At 39.9% G+C, this 24,711-nt stretch overlaps 1 protein-coding gene across 2 annotated transcripts in view; it reads left to right on the top strand.

The window, feature by feature from the left end:
• Nucleotides 1-13,967, top strand: part of LOC105480963 (nuclear receptor subfamily 4 group A member 3) — a 44,103-nt gene extending 30,136 nt beyond the window's left edge. The window contains exon 8 of one of the 2 annotated variants that reach the window (XM_011740180.3): nucleotides 10,491-13,967. In XM_011740180.3, the coding sequence (XP_011738482.1) occupies nucleotides 10,491-10,738 (248 nt within the window). In that variant the 3' untranslated portion in view covers nucleotides 10,739-13,967. The remainder of the gene's footprint in view (nucleotides 1-10,490) is intronic. The other variant, XM_024792600.2, reaches the window with a different exon arrangement.
• Nucleotides 13,968-24,711: the final 10,744 nt, after the last annotated feature.

Below are 24,711 nucleotides of genomic sequence, written 5' to 3' on the forward strand. Positions count from 1 at the left end.
CTCTCCTTTCCTGCAGTAAATAGGGGGTTCCCCACAGTGGTTTGGTTTTCAAACGTTTTTCATGTTCCCTGTTTATCTACCCCAACCATTACCCTTTGCCAGTGCTGCATCTCTGAAGTAATGCGAGTGGTTTGAATCTGATGGGATACCAATGAGTTGATATCTGGTTGCAGTTAATAATGTTTCATAAATAGAAAGCCCCCCCGCCAAACAAAGTTAGTGTGGAATTACCATTTTATAAATATCCACTCATTAAATAAGCATAAGGGCCTACTATGTACCAAGCATTGTGACAGTCTCTAGGGATGTAAAGATGAGCCAGGCATGCATTCTGCTGTCAAGAAGTGGGTAGTCTACTAGGAAGTCATAGATTATGATATATGAACTTGATGTATAGCGATTAGTGCTCAGGTCCTGAAAAGGCACAGAGGCAGTCCAGGGTAAGTCCAGATTACTGCTAACTTTTTTGAGGTGAAGGAAGGTAGAAGTGTTGGTCATGAATGACTTCCCAAAGAGGTAGTATCTAGACATGAGAAGACATAAAGAACATTCCAGATGAAGGAAAGAGAACCGCAAGGGCATGGCAGTTGAATGCCTTAGTACAGTTTAAGGTTAAAACAATTACAGTGGAGTTGCATTGTGCATATATTAAAATCACATATATGATCCAAGTAGAAAGAGGAGAAAAATTAAGAGTGCAGGCTATTGCATTGGATGACTGTATGTCCTGGAGTGAGCATGACAGAGAAGATATGAATCCACTGGAAGTCATGGTTTCTCTGCCTCTGGTGATGAGTGCTGAGAGCATGTCTTGTGCTTTTGGGAAAGTTAAAGGATTTTCAGGGATAAAAGTCATTGTATGGATTATTTACCTTCTGGCCTGATGTGATGACCTAACCTCAGAGCACAATGCTTTTCCTGTAGAGAAATAGGGGAAATAAGATTGGAAAGGTAGTTTTGAAGCAGATGGCAGAGGGAATCTCAAGTGCTCAAATGCCATTTTGTTGTTCCCCATGACTTTCTTTTCCCTACTCAGGTCATCTGTCAGGTGAGAAAATGACTCCTTTCTCTTCTGACTGTAGTCTTTTTCATGGTCTTATTGAAACATGACCTCTAAGACTGAGAAGGTAGAAGGAGGGCAGAACCAGGGCAGAAAGTAGTGAAACAGTGACACAGCAGGACTAGACAGGTGGCTGACCATGCCACACCCTCCACCATCTGTCTTTCCAGAGCTCCACTGCTCACTGTATATGGTTACCTGGTTACCCCTGCTTTTGCATCAAATAAAGCCGTCAGCTACATTGCAAGGAAAACTAAATGTAAAACTTAGCAGGGCAAAATAGTTAAAAAAGGTGGGAGAGGGGAGAGGCCACAGGATTTAGAGACCGGAGATCTGAGTTCAGGTCTTCACCCTGAAATGTGCTGTCTTGGCAATCTTGGACAAGTTCGTTACCCTCTCTGAATCTCAGTTTCCTTCTTTCTCACAGGGATAAAGATGTCTACTTGCAGGTTTCTTATAAAGATTGAACGAACTAATGTGTACTTTGCAGAAAAAAAATTAGACAAACCTTCATTGTTATTATGATTATATTATTTGTTTTACACACTTCTATGAAGAGCCAGCTGTCTTGCTCTCTAGGAATCCATAAAAGTGTTCATGCATCCCTGCAATTGAATATACACATTGTATTAAGGAATTTCTTTGTGTCTTTCTTTACCAGCTAGACTGTGAGGTTCCTAAGGACAGGGAGAGTCTTATTAGTATCTTTAAAATTACTTTACCATTTACAAGTATCTGGCATATGACAAATATTCATTGAATGAATGGGCCAATTGTGAGTATCAGGAAGTCTCCCAAATTAGAAAAATCTGAATTAATTTTTAGCCTACCACAGTCATGAGAAAACTATGAATTCTTGAAAATTGCCTTCTTTTGATTCAGATTAATTCAGTAAATACTTATTGAGCATCTACTGTTCACCAGACACACATTCCCTTACCCTTAAAGAGTCTGTGGTCTCACTGGAGAGAGAGACAGACACATACTCTACCAAATCAAAGACAGTCAGACTGAAAAGTACCATTTAAATCAGCCTCACCACAGACTGCTGACTGACTTGTGGCTTCCTGACCAGCGTGGGCTCAATGTCTCTGGGACTGTCCATCAGTAAAGGATGTTGTATATGGCATGAGTGGTAGCAATAAGGTGAATTCCCAGAAAAAGGGGTAGAGCTGAGAGTGGGGAGTCCTGTTTGTTGGTGTTTGAACTACACACACCTCTCTCTCCAGGGGCCCACCTTTCCTTCCCCTTTGGCTGGAACTGCATTGTTGTCACCAAGTTAACCTTTGCCCTAACACCTGCTCAGAAAGGGGAGTTACTTTTCCCCTTGGTGGGGCTCCTGATGGTTACTATCATCCCTTTCTTTATCCCCTACTCCCTGCCATGAGGAAGAGAATTTGACATTTCTCATATAAGCCCAAGAGGCAGAACTGGGAACTACATATAACAGCAGTCCCCAACTTTTTTGGCACTAGGGACTGGTTTCATGGAAGACAATTTTTCCTTGGACTGGGATTGGGGAATGGTTTCGGGATGATTCAAGTGTATTACATTTATTGGGCACTTTATTTCTATTATCATTACATTGTAGTATATAATTAAATAATTTTATAACTCACCATAATGTAGAATCAGTGGGAACCCTGAGCTCATTTTCCTGCAACTAGATGGTCTCATCTGGGAGTGACGGGAGACAGTGACAGATCACCACACGTTAGATTCTCATAAGGAGCGTGCAACCTAGATCCCTCACATGCACAGTTCACAATAGGGTTCACACTCCTATGAGAATCTAATGCCGCCACTCATCTGACAGGAGGCGGAGCTCAGGTGGTAATGCAAATAATGGGGAGTGGCTGTAAATACAGATGAAGCTTCACTTGCTTGCCCGCCACTCACCTCCTGTTGTGTGGCCCAGTTCCTAACAGGCCATGGACCAATACCATTTGGGGATCCCTGATACATAGGATGGCAAATTTTAGCTCAATATAAGATAAACTTTCTCATAGAAAGAACCATTTGAAATTGGAATAAGCTGCCTTGAGGAGTGAGTTCCCACTTTGGGGAATGAGGTTTACAGAGACTAGATGAACACTAGGTGTGGACTGAGTCAATCCTGGGTACTAGGATTGACTAGAGCAGAGCTTCTCCAGCGTTCACATCACTGGGCATCTTGTTGCATTGCAGATTCTGGTTAGGTAGGTCTGGGGCAGGACCTACCTAAACAGATTCTGCATTTCCAGCAAGCTCCCAGGTGATGCTGATGCTGCTGGTCTGGGGCCCACACCTTAAGTAGCAAGGAACAAGGGAACCTATTGGTAATTAGCAATCTATGAAATTAATAACTACCATTTTAAAATACTCGGTGCCAGGCACTGTGCCAAGGGCTTTACATGTGTTATTTTGTTTAATGTTGCTTAATAAATAAACTTGGAAGTACCTGGAATGGCTAACAGCAGATACAGGAAGCATGGAGATCAGTCAAGAGCTATTAAAATGATCTAGATAGCAAAGATATTGAAGATCCTGGTCCAGAGGCCATGAGTATTGAGAGGGAGATATAAATGCAAGGAACATCACAGAGATAATAACGGAAGTTCTTGCAATGGATTAAATATGATGGCTCGGAGGGAAGGAATTGTTAGAGATGATTATGAGAGTGATGTGAAAGGCTGTAATATCATAATAGACAAGCTTAAAGAAGTGGCTGATTTGAAGGGGAAGGTAATGACTTGAGTTTTAGATAGAGAGGATACTTGCAAAAATTCACTAAGTGCTCACTATATGCTAGGCATGGTTCCAAATACTTGACATGTACTAACTCGTTTACTTCTCATAACAACCCATAAGGCAGGTACCATTATTAGCACCATTTTACAAATGTGGAAACAGACCCAAAGTCACCCAGTTAATAAGTGGTCAAGGCCAAGCGTGATGGCTTACGCCTGTAATCCCAGCACTTTGGGAGGCTGAGGCGGGCGGATCACAAGGTCAAGAGATGGAGACCATCCTGGCCAACATGGTGAAACCCCATCGCTACTAAAAGTACAAAAATTAGCTGGGCATGCTGGCATGCACCTGTAGTCCCAGCTACTTGGGAGGCTAAACGGGAGAATCGCTTGAACCCGGGAGGCAGAGGTTGCAGTGAGCTGAGATTGCACCACTGAACTCCAGCCTGGCAACACAGTGAGACTCCATCTCAAAAATAAATAAATAAATAAATAAGTGGTAGAGCTCAGGTTTACAGCCAGGAAATATAATTCCAAAGCTTTGATATGGTAGGTTTTAGATTTTGTAAAGTTCTTTACTGTTGTTAGCTTCTTAATAACTCCCAACCTGTATATTTATTCTTAGCAGCTTACCCTTTTAGTACTTATATAATCATTTTTCACAGATCCTTGATCCTCTGTGTATCCATTTAACAGATATTTATTGGGTGTCTCCTATGTACTAGGCTTGGTGCTGGAGATACAATGTTAGGCAAATACAGTTCATGCCCCCATGGTACTTACAATTAATGGGAGGAGAAAAATCATGTAACTATCTGATTTCAGACTGTTGTGTCCTGCAAAGGGAAAGATTAGAATGCCAGAGGAGAACATGATCTAGAATGGGGGTAAAAAGGGAAGCTTCCTTCAAGAAATATTTGATCTGAGATCCAAAGAATGAGTAGATCTTAACCAGGTGAAGATGAGAAAACATGAGCACAGACCTAAATGTAGCTCTATTATTTCATTCCATCACTTTCTCTCCCTGACTCCTTCTTCCCTGGTTCCCCCTACCTCCCAACCCCTCCCTCTTGCTCTAAGCAGAGATGTCTATGCCTGGATAGCTAAAATGCACAGGAATCCAACAGTGTCTTTAGATGTTCATACCACACAAGGATTAGGAGTGTGATCTGTCTGTCGCATCTCTAACCCCAGTAGTTATAACATTCCTTGCCACAGAATAGGTGCTCAATAAATAGTTGTTGAAAGAAGTAATTGGTTAATTTGGTGCACAGAAAATAGGAGAGAGTTATAGAAAGGCTAGCTCATCTCAGGACGAGGAGAAACTTTCTAACAATTAGAGACGTCCAGAGATGGAAGGCATCCTGTTATAAGAGAAATATCTCTGGACTTGGAGTGAAAGAAAATAGCCCCTCGCTAATTTTGACTATGAGCAAGCTACTTAATTGAGCCTTACTCTCCATACCTGTTAGTTAAAGATAATCTTTGTCCTGCCTAATTCACAGGATTGTTGTGAGAGTGAGATAAAATAATCTAAATAATCTAAGTAGAAGAGTGTTATATAAAGTGCTATTAAATATATTTGTATTGTTAAGGCATAATATTATAGTTAACTCCCAGTCCAGCCACTACCTGACACTCTCTTTATGGTAACTTGTAGTAGAGATTCTTGTCTTAGATGGGAATTTGAACTAAATAACTCAAACCCTTTCCAATCTATATATACAATGATTATGACATATAAGTCAATTACTTAACCATTTCTGTATGTTATGTTTTAAAGTTTTGAATATATAATGCCAGAGTTAAAATACTGAAGCATTCTATGAAAATTATATAGACCAAAATGCAAGAAATATTAAGAAGCTTGTTTTGTTTAATGGTGGACAAAGACCTTAAACTAAAATCTTCCGTGTATAATTCTCTAGGAAGGGGGATAGTTCAAATGCCTTATTTCTCCCCGAATTTATGAACTCTGTATATCAGCTCCGTAGCCATGTTTACCAAGCTACAAGAAGAAAGGAGATCCCTTTAACTAAAATGTCAGTGATTAGGTTTTAAGGGATTTCAGATTACTAGGGAAGGACCCAGACACTTAGTGACTCCCTAGTGATTTGAAAATCTTCTTGGCTGCTGGCAGTAGTTTGCATGGAGACTGAATATTATCTCAGCCCTTTTGAAAAAGTAAAGAAGCTACAAATCCAGTGGCTGTTCAAAACAACAAAGAAGGGTTGAGGTGCCTTTGGCTTCTAACAGGAGTGTCTCTGAATTCCTCAAGGAATTCCAGGCCTAGAGTTGATCCAGCTGGCAGGAGGTATCGATCTCCACTTGAATTCACTGAATAAATAATGGTTGCCATAGTTATTGAGCAGTGGCAACTGGTTGGAGAGCAGGGAAAACTCTGCAGTACCTTCTGGGAGTCTGGCCATGAGAAAGTCTGGTTACAAGGTTCCACAATTAGCCCCTCCCCAAATCTAGCCAACATATTGCTCAGTTCCTGTATCCTGATGATGAATATGAGATCTTGAATGTTATGTAAGACATGAGACACTGAAAGGAAGGGAAAGCTTAAGTCAATGGACTGGTATTTATTCTGAGAAAGGCGACTCTTCCTAGGTTATGAATCTAATTGGATATTTCTCACTATTAATTGAATTTAGTATCAGCAAGGTGATGTTTGATCATGTTATAACTACTCAAGGACTTCACAAAGGATGAAATCCATCTTGTTCTGTTTTAACATTATTACACAAAGAGCACAACCTGGACATTTTAAAAGAAACAAAAAAGTTATCCCCAAACCCCATAGGTATTTTCATGTTTATATTTTCTTTCACCCTTCTTTATATGAAGAAATAATATTTGCGTAGATGGAATCAGCTTTAGTATTTAATATTCTACTCTTTATTTAATGTTGTAAACATTTTTTTATTTTGCTTCACAGCCTTCATATTTGTTCTGTTTGATGTCTCCAGAATCTTCCCTTCTATATACCATTATTTACTTAACAGTTCCCCTATTCTTCAGCCCTTTGCCTTTTTCCAGTTTTTTTTTGTTTGCTTTTGTTTTGTTTTGTCTTGGTAATAGATAATAGTGAATCAAATGTCTGCATGTATACAGTTTTATTCTTCTGTTAAATGTTTCCTTTGGATAAATTCCCAAGGGTGGGATTACATAGTCAGAGGCTATGGACGATTTATAGCTCTTGAAATTTACTGCCAAATTTACAGCGTGTTCTTTTGTTTTGGGGAGAAAAATAAAACTTTAGGCAGAACACCACTGCACTACATGCAGGATTCTCTTAAAATTCACTCTCAGGTGCTTCTTCTGAGACTGAAACATGGAGCCTATGTATTTAGTAAAGATAAGCCGTAGGAGACAGGTCTGCACCTGGGCTGATTAGCTAATAGTTTCTCAGGGAAAGCAAAATGATGCACTGCAAAGCTTGGAAATTAGGCCACTAATTGCCTTTTGTTAGACCTTGTAGTTGCCAGCCACTTGCCCACTGGCAAGCATTGTCTTTGGTTCTGATTATTCCAGAACCAGTTATTCCAGTGTATAGCTCTCTACAGTTGACAGACCACTTTTCCATAACATTATCTTAATTGAGCCACAACAGTCCATGCAGTTGGGTTTTATTATCATTTTACTTTTTCTTTTAATTTATTACATAACATTGAAGACACACAGGAAGGATACGGCAAAGACTGTGTATCTGCCACCCAATAATTCTGATTTTCCTGTGAAGACATTGAGCCTTAGAGAAATTAGGTCACCCAGCTAGTAAGTGACAGAACCAGAACTAGAACCCAGGTCTGTCTAACTCCAGGGCCAGTGCCCTTCTCTTTATAGCATATTGCATTGAGACAAGATGCCTGCAACTTACAATCCACGGAGATGCCGCTGGCAATCTTCATGGTAGTATTTTGATATTATAACATATCAGGCCAGGTGCAGGAGTGTGTGCCTGAATTTTGATATTATAACATATCAGGCCAGGTGCAGGAGTGCATGCCTGTAATCCCAGCACTTTGGGAGGCCGAGGTGGGTGGATCACTTGAGGCCAGGAGTTTGAGACCAGTCTGGCTGATATGGTGAAACCCTGTCTCCACTAAAAATACAAAAATTAGCCAGGTGTGGTGCACACACTTGTAATCCCAGCTAATTGGGACGCTGAGGCAGGAGGATCTTTTGAACCCAGAAGGTGGATGTTGTAGTGAGCTGAGATTTCACCACTGCACTACAGTCTGAGTGACAGAGTGAGACTCTGTTGAGAAGTAAAGAAAGAAAGAGAGAGAGGGGAGGAAGGGAAGGAGGGAGGGAGGGAGGGAGGAAGGAAGGGAGGGAGGGAGGGAGGGAGGGAGGGAGGGAGGGAGGGAGGAAGGAAGGAAGGAAGGAAGGAAGGAAGGAAGGAAGGAAGGAAGGAAGGAAGGAAGGAAGGAAGGACAGACACACATCAGAACTCAGAGCTTTGGGGCCTTACAGATAATTAAGTTCAACCTTCTCCTTTTACAGGGCCCCAAAGAGGGAGGAACTTCCCCAAATCATACACAACTAGCCAAACTGAGGATAATGCAAATTTTCTGGTTCCCAGGCCTCTTATTTGGGACAAGTCTTGTTCTGTCGCCCAGGCTGGAGTGCAGTGGTGCGATCTCGGCTCACTGCAACTTTTGCTTCAAGGAAATAACTTTTCTTTCTTTTTTTTTTTTTTTCTTGAGACAGAGTCTCGCTCTGTCGCCCAGGCTGGAGTGCAGTGGTGCGATCTTGGCTCACTGCAAGCTCCGCCTCCTGGGTTCATGCCATTCTCCTGCCTCAGCCTCCCGAGTAGCTGGGACTACAGGCGCCCGCCACCACAGCCCACCTAATTTTTTGTATTTTTCATAGAGACGGAGTTTCACCGTGTTAGCCAGTATGGTCTCACTCTCCTGACCTCGTGATTCACCCACCTCGGCCTCCCAAAGTGCTGGGATTACAGGCGTGAGCCACCGCGCCCAGCAGGAAATAACTTTTCTAACAAAAATGTCTCCAACTTAAAAAAATTAATTTAGAGCTAGCCACAGTAGCTCATGCCTGTAATTTCAGCACTTTGGGAAGCTGAGGCAGGAGGATCACTTGAGTCCAGGAGTTTAAGACCAGCCTAGGCAATATAGTGAGGCCCTACCTCTACAAAAATTAATTTAAAAATCAATCAGGTATGGTGGTGCATGCCTATAGTCCTAGCTACTTGGGAGGCTGAGGCAGGAGGATCACTTAAGCCCAGGAGTTCCAGACTACAGTGAACCATGATTGCACCACTGCACTGCAGCCCAGGCAACAGAGCAAGACCGTGACTCAAAAAAAAAAAAAAATTTCGTAAAAATTAGAAACTATTGCTTGATTTCCCATTAGAAGGATGTCTTCGATATCTCAAGGATTATGATTTTACATGTAAATGTACTGAGAGAAGAAAAGTTTGAGATAACAGAGGACAAGCTCTTCCCTTGGAAATGAGGCTCTGAGGCCAAGCACAGTGGCTCATTCCTGTAATCCCAACACTTTGGGAGGCCAAGCTGGGAGGCTCACTTGAGGTCAGGAGTTCGAGGCCAGCCTGGCCAATATGGCAAAACCCGATCTCTACGGAAAATACAAAAAATTAGCTGGGCATGATGGTGCCCACCTGTAGTCCCAGCTACTCAGGAGGGTGAGGCAGGAGAATTGCTTGAACTGTGGGGAGGGGGGTGGGGGGAAGTAGGGGAGCAGTGAGCCAAGATCGCACAAGAGGCCAATATTTGCCTCAGTAAACTGGGTTCTCATCCCAGCTTTTAGCAGCTGAGTGACTTTGGGAAATTCATTTAACCTTATACATAAAATAGATCATAGTATTTAACATGGAGATCATTTTATATATTGTTTTGTAAAATATAAGATACTGGTATTTGTGTCTTGATACATTATAAAGTGCCTGCACCACATCCTTCTGGGCTTCCTCCCCTTCTCTATGACTTTTCCATCTCCACAGCAGGAGGACATGTGTATTTTGTACAGAGTGCCAGGTGTATGTCAATAGGGGTTTCAAGTTGGGGGGAACAAAACAAGGAAAAGAAAAGCTGAATTATTCTCAGTGCTGGTTAGCATGAAAACACAGGAATGCACTTTGCTATGTTGGGTCTTTTCGAGCAGCCCTTGCATTAGCAAATGGAAGTTACAGCCTCCCCACCTCCCTTAAGTGAGTCTGTCAAGATAGAAACATTAATTCATTTGCCTGGATGTGTTTCTGTGTCACTCTGAAAAATAGTTGCCTACTGACAGGGCTTTGTGAGTCCTTAGTAGGACAATGTATGCAAAAATAATAAACACCCTGCCATTCATTCCATGTGGCTGTGTGCCAGGAACTGTGCTTCCCTTGTGTTACTTACCTAAGCTGGCTATCCCAGAAACCCCGAATTGGGTATGATCATTTTCTTCATCTCATAAGGAAATGGGTGCTCAGAAGTAAAGAGACTTACTCTAGGGCGCACAGCAAGTAAGTGTTGGGACTGGGATTCAAACCTTGGTGTTGTTTAATACCAAAGGCCATGAGCTACCTCTAACAGGGAGGGCACTTTGATTGTTAAGAAGCCACCTAAACTGGCAGAATGAGACACAGACCTCAATTAGGCATTCAAAGTGTCTTAAGATGTATTTGCCTCCTAAACTTCTTGCTTTTCTCTATCCCTCTGCAGAAAGACATGGGTTAAAAGAACCAAAGAGAGTCGAGGAGCTATGCAACAAGATCACAAGCAGTTTAAAAGACCATCAGAGTAAGGGACAGGCTCTGGAGCCCACCGAGTCCAAGGTCCTGGGTGCCCTGGTAGAACTGAGGAAGATCTGCACCCTGGGCCTCCAGCGCATCTTCTACCTGAAGCTGGAAGACTTGGTGTCTCCACCTTCCGTCATCGACAAGCTCTTCCTGGACACCCTACCTTTCTAATCAGGAGCAGCCTGAGCAGTGAGCCGCCTCTTCTCCTAGCACCTGCTTGCTACGCAGCAAAGGAATAGGTCTGGAAACCTATCATTTCCTGTCCTTCCTTAAGAGGAAAAACAGCTCCTGTAGAAAGCAGACTTTTTTTTCTGGCTCTTTTCCTTACAACCTAAAGCCAGAAAACTTGCAGAGTATTGTGTTGGGGTTGTGTTTTATATTTAGGCATTGGGGGATAGGGTGGGAGGGGGGTATAGTTCATGAGGGTTTTCTAAGAAATTGCTAACAAAGCACTTTTGGACAATGCTATCCCAGCAGGAAAAAAAAAAAAAAGGATAATATAACTGTTTTAAAACTCTTTCTGGGGACTACAATTATAGTTGCTTTGTATTTAAAAACAAGAACAGCCAAGGGTTGTTTGCCAGGGTAGGATGTGTCTTAAAGATTGGTCCCTTGAAAATACGCTTCCTGTATCAAAGGTACGTATGTGGTGCAAACAAGGCAGAAACTTCCTTTTAATTTCCTTCTTCCTTTATTTTAACAAATGGTGAAAGATGGAGGATTACCTACAAATCAGACATAGCAAAACAATAATGGCTGTTTGCTTCCATAAACAAGTGCAATTTTTTAAAGTGCTGTCTTACTAAGTCTTGTTTATTAACTCTCCTTTATTCTATATGGAAATAAAAAGGAGGCAGTCACATTAGCAAATAACGCATGCTAATATTCCTAGCAGAGGCTGGGTTCACCTTTCCTGTAGATCCCTTCTGAGGTATGGCCTATCCAAGATTTTTAGGCCATTCCTGATGGAACCAGATCCCTGCCCTGACTGTCCAGCTATCCTGAAAGCGGATCAGATTATAAACTGGATTACATGTAACTGTTTTGGTTGTGTTCTATCAACCCCACCAGAGTTCCCTAAACTTGTTTCAGTTATAGCAACTGACTAGTATATTCATTCAGAAGCTCCATAAGTCAGTCGAGTATTTGATCCCTAGATAAGAACATTCAAATCAGCAGGAACTGGGTCATACAGGGTAAGCACCAGGGACAATAAGGATTTTTATAGATATAATTTAATTTTTGTTATTTGTTAAGGAGACAATTTTGGAGAGCAAGCAAATCTTCTTTTTAAAAAATAGTATGAATGTGAATACTAGAAAAGATTTTAAAAATAGTATGAGTGTGAGTACTAGGAAGGATTAGTGGGCTGCGTTTCAACATTCCGTGTTCGTACTCCCTTTTGTATGTTTCTACTGTTAATGCCATATTACTATGAGATAATTGTTGCATAGTGTCCTTATTTGTATAAACATTTGTATGCACGTTATATTGTAATAGCTTTGCCTGTATTTATTGCAAGACCACCAGCTCCTGGAAGCTGAGTTACAAAGTAATTAAATGGGGTGTTCACAGTGACTTGGATACACCAATTAGAAATTAAATAAGCAAATATATATATATATATATAAATATAGCAGGTTACATATATATATTTATAATGTGTCTTTTTATTAACCATTTGTACAATAAATGTCACTTCCCATGCCGTTATTTTATGGTTCATTTGCAGTGACTTTTAAGGCAGTACTGTTTAGCACTTTGATATTAAAATTTTGCTTATGTTTTGCTAAATTCGAATAATGTTTGAAGATTTTTAGGTCTAAAAATCTTTATATTATATACTCTGTATCAAGTCAAAATATCTTTGGCCATTTTGCTAAGAAACAAACTTTGAATGTCAAACTGATGTAGTTTTTGTTAGCTTTAAATCATTTTTGCTTTAGTCTTTTTAAAGGAAAGATAACAAAACTATGCTGTTTATATTGTCATTAAATTATACAATCAAACAAATGCCAAATGAATTGCCTAACTGCTGCAAAGTATAACCCAGATAGGAAATCATATGTTTTTTTTCCAGGAGTCATTCTAATATTTGATTATGTGTTATGTTTATGTGTGCTTTTATGAAAGATTGTTATTTTTATATATCAAGATGATAGAACCTGGAATGTTAGAATTTTGAAATGTTAGACTTGGAAGGGGCCTGGCCTGTCAACTAGTCCAACCCCTAAAATTCATAGAGGAGCAAACTGGGGCCCATTGAAGGGTGAAGAGTTAATCAAAGTCAAACAGCTAGTAACAGAATCAAGACTAAGACCTAATTTACCTTTCCATAGTCTTTTTTTTTCTCAACTTACTCCATCTATATAAAATCAGGCTTTTAAACATAACCACTAATATTTACCAGAAGATAACCATGAGTAAAGTATACTTTTGCATTAATTTTTTGAGCTTATATGCAAACATAATAAATATTATTAAGTATCAGGAAAGCTAACATTTCATACAAGATAGCTTCAGACCAAATTCAAATTGAATTTGAATAAATTAGAAATACTGTACCATACATAACCTTCTTGTGCACCATGAATATTTGGAAAGTTAATCCTTGTTTTTGTCATGTCTATAAAGGAAGAACAAAACAAAACAAAAACAGAGCCCTAGAGAAATGCCGTTACTTTTTATTTTTACACCCATCAGATTTAAGGAAAAGACTTTTTAGCCATTATAATCTAGTGGTTGGAAGGAATGAAGAAGCTTTTTTAGTACTAGGTCCAGATATGAGTGCTAAAAATAAAGATGATAGCATGTTCTTCTGTCTTCCATAGTTATTACAACTATGAGAGCCTCCCAAGTCATCTATCAACTCAACTCCCCCCCTTTTTTTTTGTCTGAATGTTGCACATAAGTTTATACAGAGTGGATGACCACACTAGCACAGAAGAGGACAACATGTATTAAAGCAGGTGATTCCTCCCCTTGTGGGAGAGCTCTCTCAGTGTGAACATGCCTTCTGTGGGCGGAAATCAGGAAGCCACCAGCTGTTAATGGAGAGTGCCTTGCTTTTATTTCAGACAGCAGAGTTTTCCAAAGTTTCTCTGCTCCTCTAACAGCATTGCTCTTTAGTGTGTGTTAACCTGTGGTTTGAAAGAAATGCTCTTGTACATTAACAATGTAAATTTAAATGATTAAATTAAATTACATTTTATCAATGGCTACTGGTGTATTGAATAAGCATGATTCATTTAACAGTTTTCTCTAAATTATTATGTAATAGTATTTGCTGTGAACTCTTAAGCACATCCCCAAAATTGATTTTTAAAGGCTTAGTAATGCTGAAAAATTAATAGGATTTCTGAATTGGATATATATTAAACCTTACTGATTGAAAAGAAGGACATTCTAAATTCAATAACCATTTATTGACTACTTCCTAGGGGCAAACCACTGCTGAGTGCTTTGAGGAGATACAAACATGCACAGTGTGTGAAACTCCCATTTTTCTTTCAACTGTATATAATGTAAATGGAGCTAAAATTTGTTGGCTAAAAGTGTTCTTTAAAGGTAAGAAAGATTCATTTTTATATCAAGAAAATATGATACAGTTTGTGAACCAACGTTCCCAAGAATCAGCGTTATAGTTCTCCAAGATGGATGAGTGCTCTCTGCCTTTTTGTTTGAGCCATCACTACTACATTACTTAGAAACCCCTTCTTTGTGGGTAATACTTCTTCAACTCTACCCAAAACATCATGTGTTCTGAGTTAGTGCAAATGTGCTTTTTGTGTGTTGACGACTCAAAAGTGTGGGAGTTCTCATGACTTACTTCATCAGTTCATGCATAAAGTATTGTCTGTGACATCTAAGTACAGATGAATGGATAAACAAAATGTGGTATATAAATACAGCAGAATATTATTCAGCATTAAATTATAAATATATTATTTGTGTACTGTGCAGACACAGTACTTAGATGTCACAGACAATACCTTATGCAAGTGTTTGGTTTAGGAGCCAAACACTTCCTCCTGCTTCTCAACAGGACCTTCACTACTCAACCATAAACTATGATTAGTAAGAAAAGAAAGACAGCTATAGTGGAGTGCCATCTGACATAAATTCAAATGTAGGTGCTTTTATCAATAAAAAACAAAACAAATATAAGTGCTTGGTTATAAAAAATAAATGAGAGGGTTAAGCCCCTCTTCTAGGGACAATAAGGACAAAGGTGTGGTTTGAATGGGGAGGGTCCAGGAAGAACAGGGCTAAATAAAGGGGCACTTGCCTGTGGATGAATTCCTATAGGTTAAATGCAAAGAGAAACACAAGCAACTAATTTCTGACTTTAAATTGTGGTAAAATACACATAACATAAAATCTACCATCCTAACTGTTTTTAAGTGTACAGTTCAGGAGTGTTAAGTACATCTACATTGTTGAGCAAGCAATTTCCAGAACTCTTTTTTCGTCTTGTAAAACTGAAACTCTATACCCATTAAACAACCCCCCATTCCTCCTTCTGCAGCCCCTGGCAACCACCATTCTACCTTCTGTCTCTATACATTTGACTACTCATGTAAGTAAAACCATACAGTATTTGCATTTTTATAACTGGCTTATTTCACTTAGCATAATGTCCTCAGGTCCATCCATGTTGTATCATGTGCCAGAATTCCCTTCCTTTTTAAGGCTAAATAATATTCCATGGTATTTACATACTACATTTTGTTTATCCATTAATCCATCAATGGGCATTTGGGTTGCTTCCGTCTCTAGACTATTATGAATAATATTGCGGTGAAATGGATGTGCAAATATCTCTTCAAATCCTGCTTTCCATTATTTTGATTGTTGACTTTTGAGCTTAAGTGTGATGTAAGTGCTTTTCAAGAATAATCTTGGTTTTATGTGGGGTTTTTTTGCCTTAGGCACTGATTTCAGAGCCTCCCCATTTCTTTATCTCAGGAGGCATCTGAGGTTGCTCCATGAACAAAGCTGTTTATAAACCTTTGTTCCAGGGCTAGGCTGAAAACTGAAAGGACTAAAATCTAAGAAGCTTAAGTACTTTATCACCTTTTCTGAACGCTCTTCTAAGAAGGCCCATCCTTTGCCCGACCAGTTGAAAATCCCATCAGTTTCAAAGAAGGTTTTTGCACCTTCTATTATTTGCCATCCCTCACCATGAACAAAATTCTTCATGAAATGCATCAGCAAAGTCTTCCTCAGAGTTGTCTCTGAGTTGCACTGTGACACTGACATGGGCAACGCTTGTTTTGTTTGGCTTTCGTTGCAAGTGCGCTGTCCTTCCTGTTTTAGTTTTTCTGTCTCTGTCTGACTCATTTCATGGCTCCATCACTGAGCCCAGGGATCATCAGCCCCTTCTCTGATTACCTCCTGTGGTGCTGGCCATACCCCATGCTGGGCCTCTAAGGGTGCTTGATTTGAGGGGAAGAGAAGACAGACCTAATGTTACTAAACCAAACTCGGATCCGCTCACTCAGTGCACAGAAAAAGCCAAACACTGACACTGGGATTTGCAGTGATAGAAAGTGAGGCATTTATTGCAGGGTGCCAAGCAAGGGGATTGGGCAATTAACACTTAAGACCCAAATTCCCTGATGGCTTACAAAAAAAGGTTTTTAAAGGGAGGGGTACATTTCAGGACAGCAGAAGTTACAGGTAAAATTGTAAGTCAAACATGGAGATTATACATTGGTTTGGCCTGAAAAGATGAGCTATCTTAAAGTGGGGGCTTACAGGTCATGAGGTGGATTCAGAAAATTTTTGATTTGCAATTGGTTAAGGAAACAAGGTTTTGTCTAAAAACTTGGGTTCAGCAGAAAGGAAGGTTAATGTTTGGCCTGTGGGTGTAACTCTTATCCAGGTCCCACAGGAAGAAACTTAGAACAAAGGATGGTGGTCAGTGTTCAATCTTCAGGTCCCCTTTACCTAAGGTTTCCCTGACAATGGCCAGCATTTTTCATCAGTGGGAGTCTTGGTTTCTAATAAACAACTCAAGAACATATGTTAAGGTGTTATATTTTAGTTTCTAGAGGGAACTAAAACACCTTGTGACTCTAACTTGCTCAAGATTATTGTTTATGCTATTCCTTTTTTTTTTTTTTTTCTTATGGGATTGCTTTTTTATTTCTCAGGGATAGCTGGGTACCTGGACTTTCCCTTGAAGAGATTCAAAATTTTTCCTTTATTTCCACTCTTGGGGGGCCCATTAGGCCCCTAAGAAGGACCCCTGCTTTGTCTCACTAACATTTATTAATAATCTATGGTGTGTGCCAGATATTCTAGTAAACCCTTTCATCTATACTCTAGTTTAATGGTTACTACTTCTAGGAAGGAGGTGATATCCTCTGAAAATGAGGAAAGAGGCCAGGAGAGGTTAAGTACCTAGCAGCAGGACCTCACAGCTAGTAAGTTAATTTGAACACAGGTCAATATGACTCTACTGCCCCCGGCTGCATTCATGGAGCTGTGATTAGACCCCCGTTCCTTCCCAGGACACAGGGGTCCTCTATTCTCAGTTCCTTGCTCATCAACAATGGTAAGAACTCTACCTGAGCAACGCAGCTACTATCCAATACTCTGACTCAACTTCATCATTCCTGCCTGTCAGAGGTATCAACTGTCTTGTGAATTCTTTAGACTTCTTGCCTCAACAGGTCCCCACCATTGTCCCCACAGTACTCAAAGCTTGTCCCTCACCAGCCTCAGTCCCACTGAGCCTTTAATAACGAGGCCCTGCTCCACTTTTGGAATCCCTTTCTAGTCCTTTCATCTCTAAACACAAACATTCCCTATCCTCAGAGTGGGCTTCAGTCATTCAACCCCTCATGACTCTTGTCTGCTTCCAGCCAACCTCCCAATTTCCAGGTGATTTAAAACTCCCACTCAGGCTCTGTAGTCCACATCTTCCAAGTTGTTCTCCTTTGGACTCTGCAACCACCTCTCTGTCCCCTTCCGGTTACTTTCATAAACCCCACAAAGCCATCACCCGCCAGATCTGCCTTTTTTATCCCTGAGAAAAGATACCAGAACAAACGCAGAGAAGCAGGCAATCCTTGCTCATCTCAGAGCCATTTCCTTCCTGGCAGCCTGGCCTCCACCTTACCCTTTGAATTTACGTGTCCACAAATACACTTTACCTTTTGTTCCTAAAACCATAGTTTCTTCCCCCCAGCCCTTTCTTCCCTTGCTCATTTTCTCCTGCCAGTTTTTAATCAATTGCTCAGAACTACATAAAGGTATTTTAAGTATAAATACACATACACACACATGCACACACACACACTATCCTAACATAGCTGCTTACATGCTTCCTCGTCCATATATACATATTCAGGGGATTTTTCCTTATTTTAAAAAAAGGATACATCTTTATATTTTTATTTTTGCTTTTCACATTGTCAAGATTCTATGGGAAACTAAAAGAATATGAAGTTGAAAATATAAAACTGATTAAAAAGAAAAAAGTGAAATATTTCATACATACAAAAGTGAAATTGATTCTATTTTATATTTTTGAGACAGGGTCACAGTCTGTCACCCAGGCTAGAGAGCAATGGGGCAGTCATGGCTCATTGCAGCCTTGACCTTCTGAGCTCAAGTAATCCTCACACCTCAACCTCTCAAGCAGGTAGGACTACAGGCACAAGCAACCATGCCCATCCCATTTTTGTATATTTATTTATTTATTTATTTATTTATTTTAGAGAAGGGGTTTTACCATGTTGCCCAGGTTGGTCTCAAACTCCTGGGCTCAAGTGATTCACCTGTCTTGGCCTCCAAAAGTGTTGAGATTACAGGCATGAGCTACCACACTTGATGAAACTGATTTTAAAGCACAAAATAATTGTTAAATATTTTATACATGTGAAAGAATAATAGAACAAACATATTTGAGCTTACCACCCAACTCAAGAACTATTGGAATCCCTGTGCCTCCCCAATCCCATTTCCCTCTTCCCTCCACCATTCTGAATTTTGGTTTATCATTATATATGTATATATTCCTAAGTAATTTCTTGTTTAAATGTACATGTCTTTGAGTTTTGTATTTAGTATCATAAAGCATATATTATTTTGCAACTTGTTTTATCTATGATGTTGTATAGCTCTAATTTAATTTTCTCTGCTCTGTAGTACCTCTCTATTAATACACGATAATTAATACATGATAATTTCTCTATTCATTTTCCTGTCAAGGGATATTTAAGTTGTTTCCAGGCTCTTGCTATTACTAGCTATGATGTTATGAAATTTTTGTACACATCTCCTAATAAACACAGGAAATAATTTCTCTAGGCTGGGGGTTTTCAAAGTGTAGTCCTAGGATCAGCAGCATCAGCATCACCTGGGACCTTACTAAATGCAGATTCTCAGGCCCCACTCCAGAGTTACTGAATCAGAAACTCTGAGGAAGGGCCCAGCAATCTGTGTTTTAGAAGCCCTCCAGGTAATTACAATGCATACCAAAGTTTGAGACCCACAGCTGTAGGCCAACCAAGAAGTAGAGTCGGTAGGATATGTGGCATACATGTTGTTTCCTTTACTAGATATATTAGTTTTCTTCAAAAGCAGTGCACCAATTTACATTCTCACCAACAATGAGAATTCCTACTGTTTTACCTCTTCTCCAAGACCTAGATTCATCAGAATTTTTTTTTTTTTTTTTTTTTTTTTTTTTTTTTTTTTTTTGAGACGGAGTTTCACAATTGTTGCCTAGGCTAGAGTGCAATGGCACAATCTCGGCTCACCACAACTTCCACCTCCCAGGGTCAAGTGATTCTCTTGCCTCAGCCTCCCAAGTAGCTGGGATTACAGGCATGCAACACCATGTCCGGCTAATTTTGTATTTTTAGTAGAGATGGGGTTTCACTATGTTGGTCAGGCTGGTCTTGAACTCTCAACCTCAGGTGATCCACCCACCTCAGCCTCCCAAAGTGCTGGGATTACAGGCATGAGCCACCATGCCTGGCCCAGGATTTTTTATTATTGTGAATCCAGTGGTTATAAAATGGCATCTTACTGTGCTTTGTATCTCACTTTTTACAGAACAAAGTCAATATACTCAAAACAACATCCTTACTTTTCAGAACTAGCTATCCTTTCCTTCCTTTTCCAGCTCCCCCACTTCTGAGATGGTGTAATTTCTACCATCTTGAGGGCTAGAAATCTGGGCACTCTGCTTCTCTGTCTTCCAGAAGGCAATGGACAGTAGCCTTCTAGTGACAACATCAGTACTGTCTGGCTCCAGAGAGTGGCTCTATGTATGAAAATTTCAACATGGAGAAAGTCATGGGTGGTATCATGATAGGTGATATTTTAGGATGGCTTAGGTGTAGGCTTAGTCTTGGAATATGTCTCATTTGTATTGCAACCCATAGGTTGCTGGGGCCTCTTATCCTTAGGATCCAGAAGGGATTGTTTTAAACACTTTGTTCCACAAACAGGGAGCCTGAAAGTCCTCCTCAAGATATCTGTAAATTCTGCCAACTTTTATGTTAGCTCTGGCTTCAGGCTCCCACGTGTGTTTGATATTAGCTCTGTTAATGATTTCTTTTTTTTTTTTTTTTGCTGTACCGCTGGTATCATCTCTGTTTCTCGTGTTGCTCTAGAAGTAGAATTCACATCTTTTCCAAAATTTCCACCCAAACATCATGAATAAGACTTTCCCAGGTTCTAGAAACTTATCTTAAGCAATGGCTGGTGACTTCTGACCCTTATTGTTCAACTGTCTCTCCATCCTTTCATCTGGAACATGGATACCACTTTAGACTATGGAGATAAGGGTATCTCCTAAGAACTGTAGCAAAGGAAGTTGGAAGGAATCAGCCCTGAGGATTTTATGGAGCAGAGCAACCCTATCCAAGCTGGATTGCATATAAGTAGACTTTTCATGAGAAAAAAATTAAACTCCTTGTTAAACCACTGTTATTTTGAGTTTTTCCATTCCTCAAACCTGAATTATATTCCAACTGAGACACACAGGATGCAAGAAACATGGTTTATCTACAGAATAGGTGAAAAAAGAGTCAGGAGTATCAAGGATAGTGACTCAGCGTGAATCACTCATGTTTTGAGGCTACCAAAAAAAAGCCAAAGACATCGTAGGTCACAATTATTTGTTTATTTATTCATCCTTTGATTCATTCAACCTTGAACTAGGCCCTGTGTTTCGGCTTCCTCATAGTCTCATAGACCCGATGATGCCTGCCCTCTCAAGGTCTTAATTCTTTCTATCTTGTGTTTTTTCTCTTACTGCCTTCTAATTTCACCTTTATCCCTAACGACCTCATCTAGTATTTTCCAATTTCTATTCCTGAGAAAGAAAATCTGACTGATCTGGCTCAACTTGTCATGTGAGGCCACATTACAGATGCCTGGACAATCTGAGGAGTAGGTGTCCTTGGGTAGTCCCTGATCCAGTAATCTGTGGTCCTTCAGAAAACATTGTGACTTGAATAGTTTCACTCTGGAGGGACTGAGAATATAAGGGCTGTATGACTATAAAGTCTGGTATAGTAGGAAGCTTGACTTGACTCATGGGGCCAATTGCAGGGGGGCAGGTTTGGTAGAATCATTCCTTCTTGATTTCCTTACTGCCTAGCACAATACCTGGTTCACTGGAAACCCTCAGAAAATGCTTGTTGAGTGAATTCAAGTTAGATATCCATTGATGGGAGTAGGAGCTGGAAAACATGTCAAATTCCTAAGAGATAGATGATGTCATGATTTCCAAAATTGGTATCCAGAGCCAAAGTGTCAAGTTTCATCTTTTTCTCAACTTTAATGTAAAAGAAAGGGGTGGGGGGCGGAGAGAGAGAGAAAATCAACACAACCCCAAGGAAGGTTTGTTTTTTCCTTTCCTTCAGAAAGCAGCTGTCAGTTTAACTTATCCCAAAATACTGTCAGTGATGAGCATGACTGAAAATGCGTTTTATCTGTAATTAGAGAGATTACATTAAACACTATTATTTGCAGACACATATTGAATTAACCCTAATCGAGGCTAGCAAATAGTAGAGCCTGCCTATTTTTTGCCGCAAAATTTTTAGAAAATTGTGACAGTTGACACACAAGGGACAATGCTGACAAGATTTCTTTCCATCAAATGCCAGACAGTAATTGTAATTGCCTTTAAAAATGTTTTAAGCAGTTTCGTTAGTAAATCAGAAGTTGCCACAAATCATGCTGATAGTTTCTAAACATGGGGGTTGTTGACTGTGCATTCCAATATGAGTTTAATGAATTGATTATCTGAGGAATTTAACTTTGCATCTGTTTTCAGGTGTAATTAATTCACTCTGATTAATGTGATTAGCATAGATATCAGTGGATTACAATGATACCCTTTATTTATTCACTTATTTTTAATCTGCCATACTGTCCACTGGGAAATGATAGAAGTGATTTTTGGGAAAATATCTTGCTGGTGGCTCTGATCACATTGGATTTCTGCAAAGCAGAATCCTGGAAGGAATTCACTGATTATTCACAGCCTGTGCAGCAATGTACTTTTGTTTGAGGGACTTATTAAAGTTTACACAGTCCCTGCCTTTAAGGAGCTTATAATCCAGAGGAGAAGATGAGACAAACATTCCAATGCAAGTCACTCACAAGGAAGAATGACTGTCCTCAGATTCTTCATTCTCTCAGTACCCCTCCCCAACTCTCTTAAAATAATGCTATTACTTAGGGTAAACTAATGCTTCCCGTTCTCCTAAGCAGTCTTATTCATGACTCCAATTACCACTCCCAAATCTGTATCTCCAACTCAGTCCTGTCTTCTGAGCTCCAGACCTCCAGGCTCCAGATGCCTCCAGATACCTTCACCTGGATATTCCAAAGGTACTTCAAAAACACACCAGACCCAAATTCATGACCTCCTTCCAAACTTGCTTCACCATTTGTTTCCCCAATCTCTATAAATGGCACCTCCATCCAATCATCCAGGCCAAACTACTACTATGAGTCTCAGGACAGAAAGGCCATTTATTTATTAAGTCCTCAAACTTCAATGTTTATCTTTAATGTTCACTGGACTCATCTGAAAAGCTTGTTATTATTATCATTATTTTGAGACGGAGTCTCGCTCCATTGCCAGGTTGGGGTGCAATGCCACAATCAGCTACTGCAACCTACACCTCCTGGGTTCAAGCAATTCTCCTGCCTCAGCCTCCTGAGTAGCTGGGACTACAGGCATGTGCCACCACGTCCAGCTGATTTTTGTATTTTTAGTAGAGATGGGGTTTCGCCATGTTGGCCAGGATGGTCTTGATCTCTTGACCTCGTGATCTGCCCACCTTGGTCTCCCAAAGTGCTGGGATTACAGATGAAAAGCTGATTAAAACAGTTTCTTGATATCCGAGACCAGATATTCTGATTTGGTGATCTGAAGTGGGGTCCATGAATTTGTTGGGAAAGGGATCACATTTGGAGAACCATTACCCTAGAGAATATAAAGAATGAAGGCACATTTCCATAAACCACTGTATTAGTCTGTTTTCACACTGCTAAAAAGAATGAACTGAGACTGGGTAATTTATGAAAAAAGGAGGTTTAATTGACTTACAGTTCTGCAGGCTTCACAGGAACCATGGTTAAGCCTCAGGAAACTTACAATCATGGCGGAAGGCAAAGGGGAAGCAAGCATATCTTTACGATGGCAGAGAAGAAGAGAGCGTGCAAAGGGGTAAGTGCCACACACTTTCAAACAACCAGATCTCGTGAGGACTCACTCACTATCATGAGAACAGCAAGGAGGAAGCTCATCCCATGATTCAATCACCTCCCACCAGGCTCCTCCCCCAACATGTAGGGATTACAATTCAAGATGTGATTTGCATGGGGACACAGAGCCAAACTATATCAGCCACCAAATCATTACTATATGAATTATTGCTGGAGGATGAAGGCCCATATCATTACTATGTGAATTATTGCTGGAGGATGGAAACAGGAAGCAAGACTGCTCTGGGTAGAGCATCTCTGCATCACCCAGAGGCAATATGAATTAAAGAAACAGCTAGTGATTTAATTATTCCTTTATTCATCAATTATGTATTGAGTCCCTACCTTCTCCTAGGCACAGTGCAAAGCACTGAACCAGATTCTGAGATACAATGCTGAGTAAAACCATGACACAATCCATGTTTACAGTCTAGTTTTAAGTGAGCTCAGGCAATTCACTGAGCCTCAGCTGTCTTATCTGTAAAACTGAGATACTAATACCACCGTGTATAGACTTTACGACAGATATCAAATAGAAGACTATGTCAAGTGCCTAGTTCAGTGCCTAGCACACTGATTCTCTAGAAGAATACTTAATGAATGGTAGTTAGTTCGTATTGTTTTTATGTTAGAATTATTCACTTTAAAGTGCTATGCAAGTGCTAATTGTTGTTATTATCTTTAGCATTATGTCATAGACTCCCTTAATGAACTTACCCAGGTAACTGACTAGACTTAAACAATTTTGAGAAAGGACCTCAAGCAACTGAAGACAAGTTGGAATTCTGAGAGTTGTAGAACCCTCAGTTTCTTTCATTCTCTAAGATTATTAGGGCTTGGGATTTAATAGTAGTTTCCAAACTTTCCTCCAAAAACCAGTTTTCCCAAATTAGTATATTGTTTGATTAATCGTAAATCTTTCAGATGAATTTGAAATGGCACAGAAGCCAAGAGGATTGACAAAATCTGATCCTCCCCACTAGATTCTAGGATTTCAAGCATCTCCTTGGAAGGGAAACAGATATGGGGATAAAAAGAAAACTCCTCTTTGTTATTAGAGGTGCAGTGAGGTACAGCCACACAATGGAATACTATAACATCTTTGAAAATAGGCTTATTTGAATTTGTTGGCATGGAAAAAAAAGTCAAAGATAAAAGATACACAGCATGTATATCATTTTTGATTAAAGAAGCAGCATAGGATCATTTATTTGTGTGTATGTATGTAGACAAATCCCAGAAAGATATACAGCCAATTGTTAACAAAATTTATTTCTCTGTGGAATAATTATGACTACCCTCCAAAAATTAATCAGTATTTTCTAGATTTTATTCAATGACTAAATATAACTGGTATAATAAGCATATAGAAAAGAGAAAGAATGAGTCCACAA

The sequence above is a fragment of the Macaca nemestrina genome, chromosome 14, assembly GCF_043159975.1.
Source record: "Macaca nemestrina isolate mMacNem1 chromosome 14, mMacNem.hap1, whole genome shotgun sequence".
NCBI classification, from domain to species: Eukaryota; Metazoa; Chordata; class Mammalia; order Primates; family Cercopithecidae; genus Macaca; species Macaca nemestrina.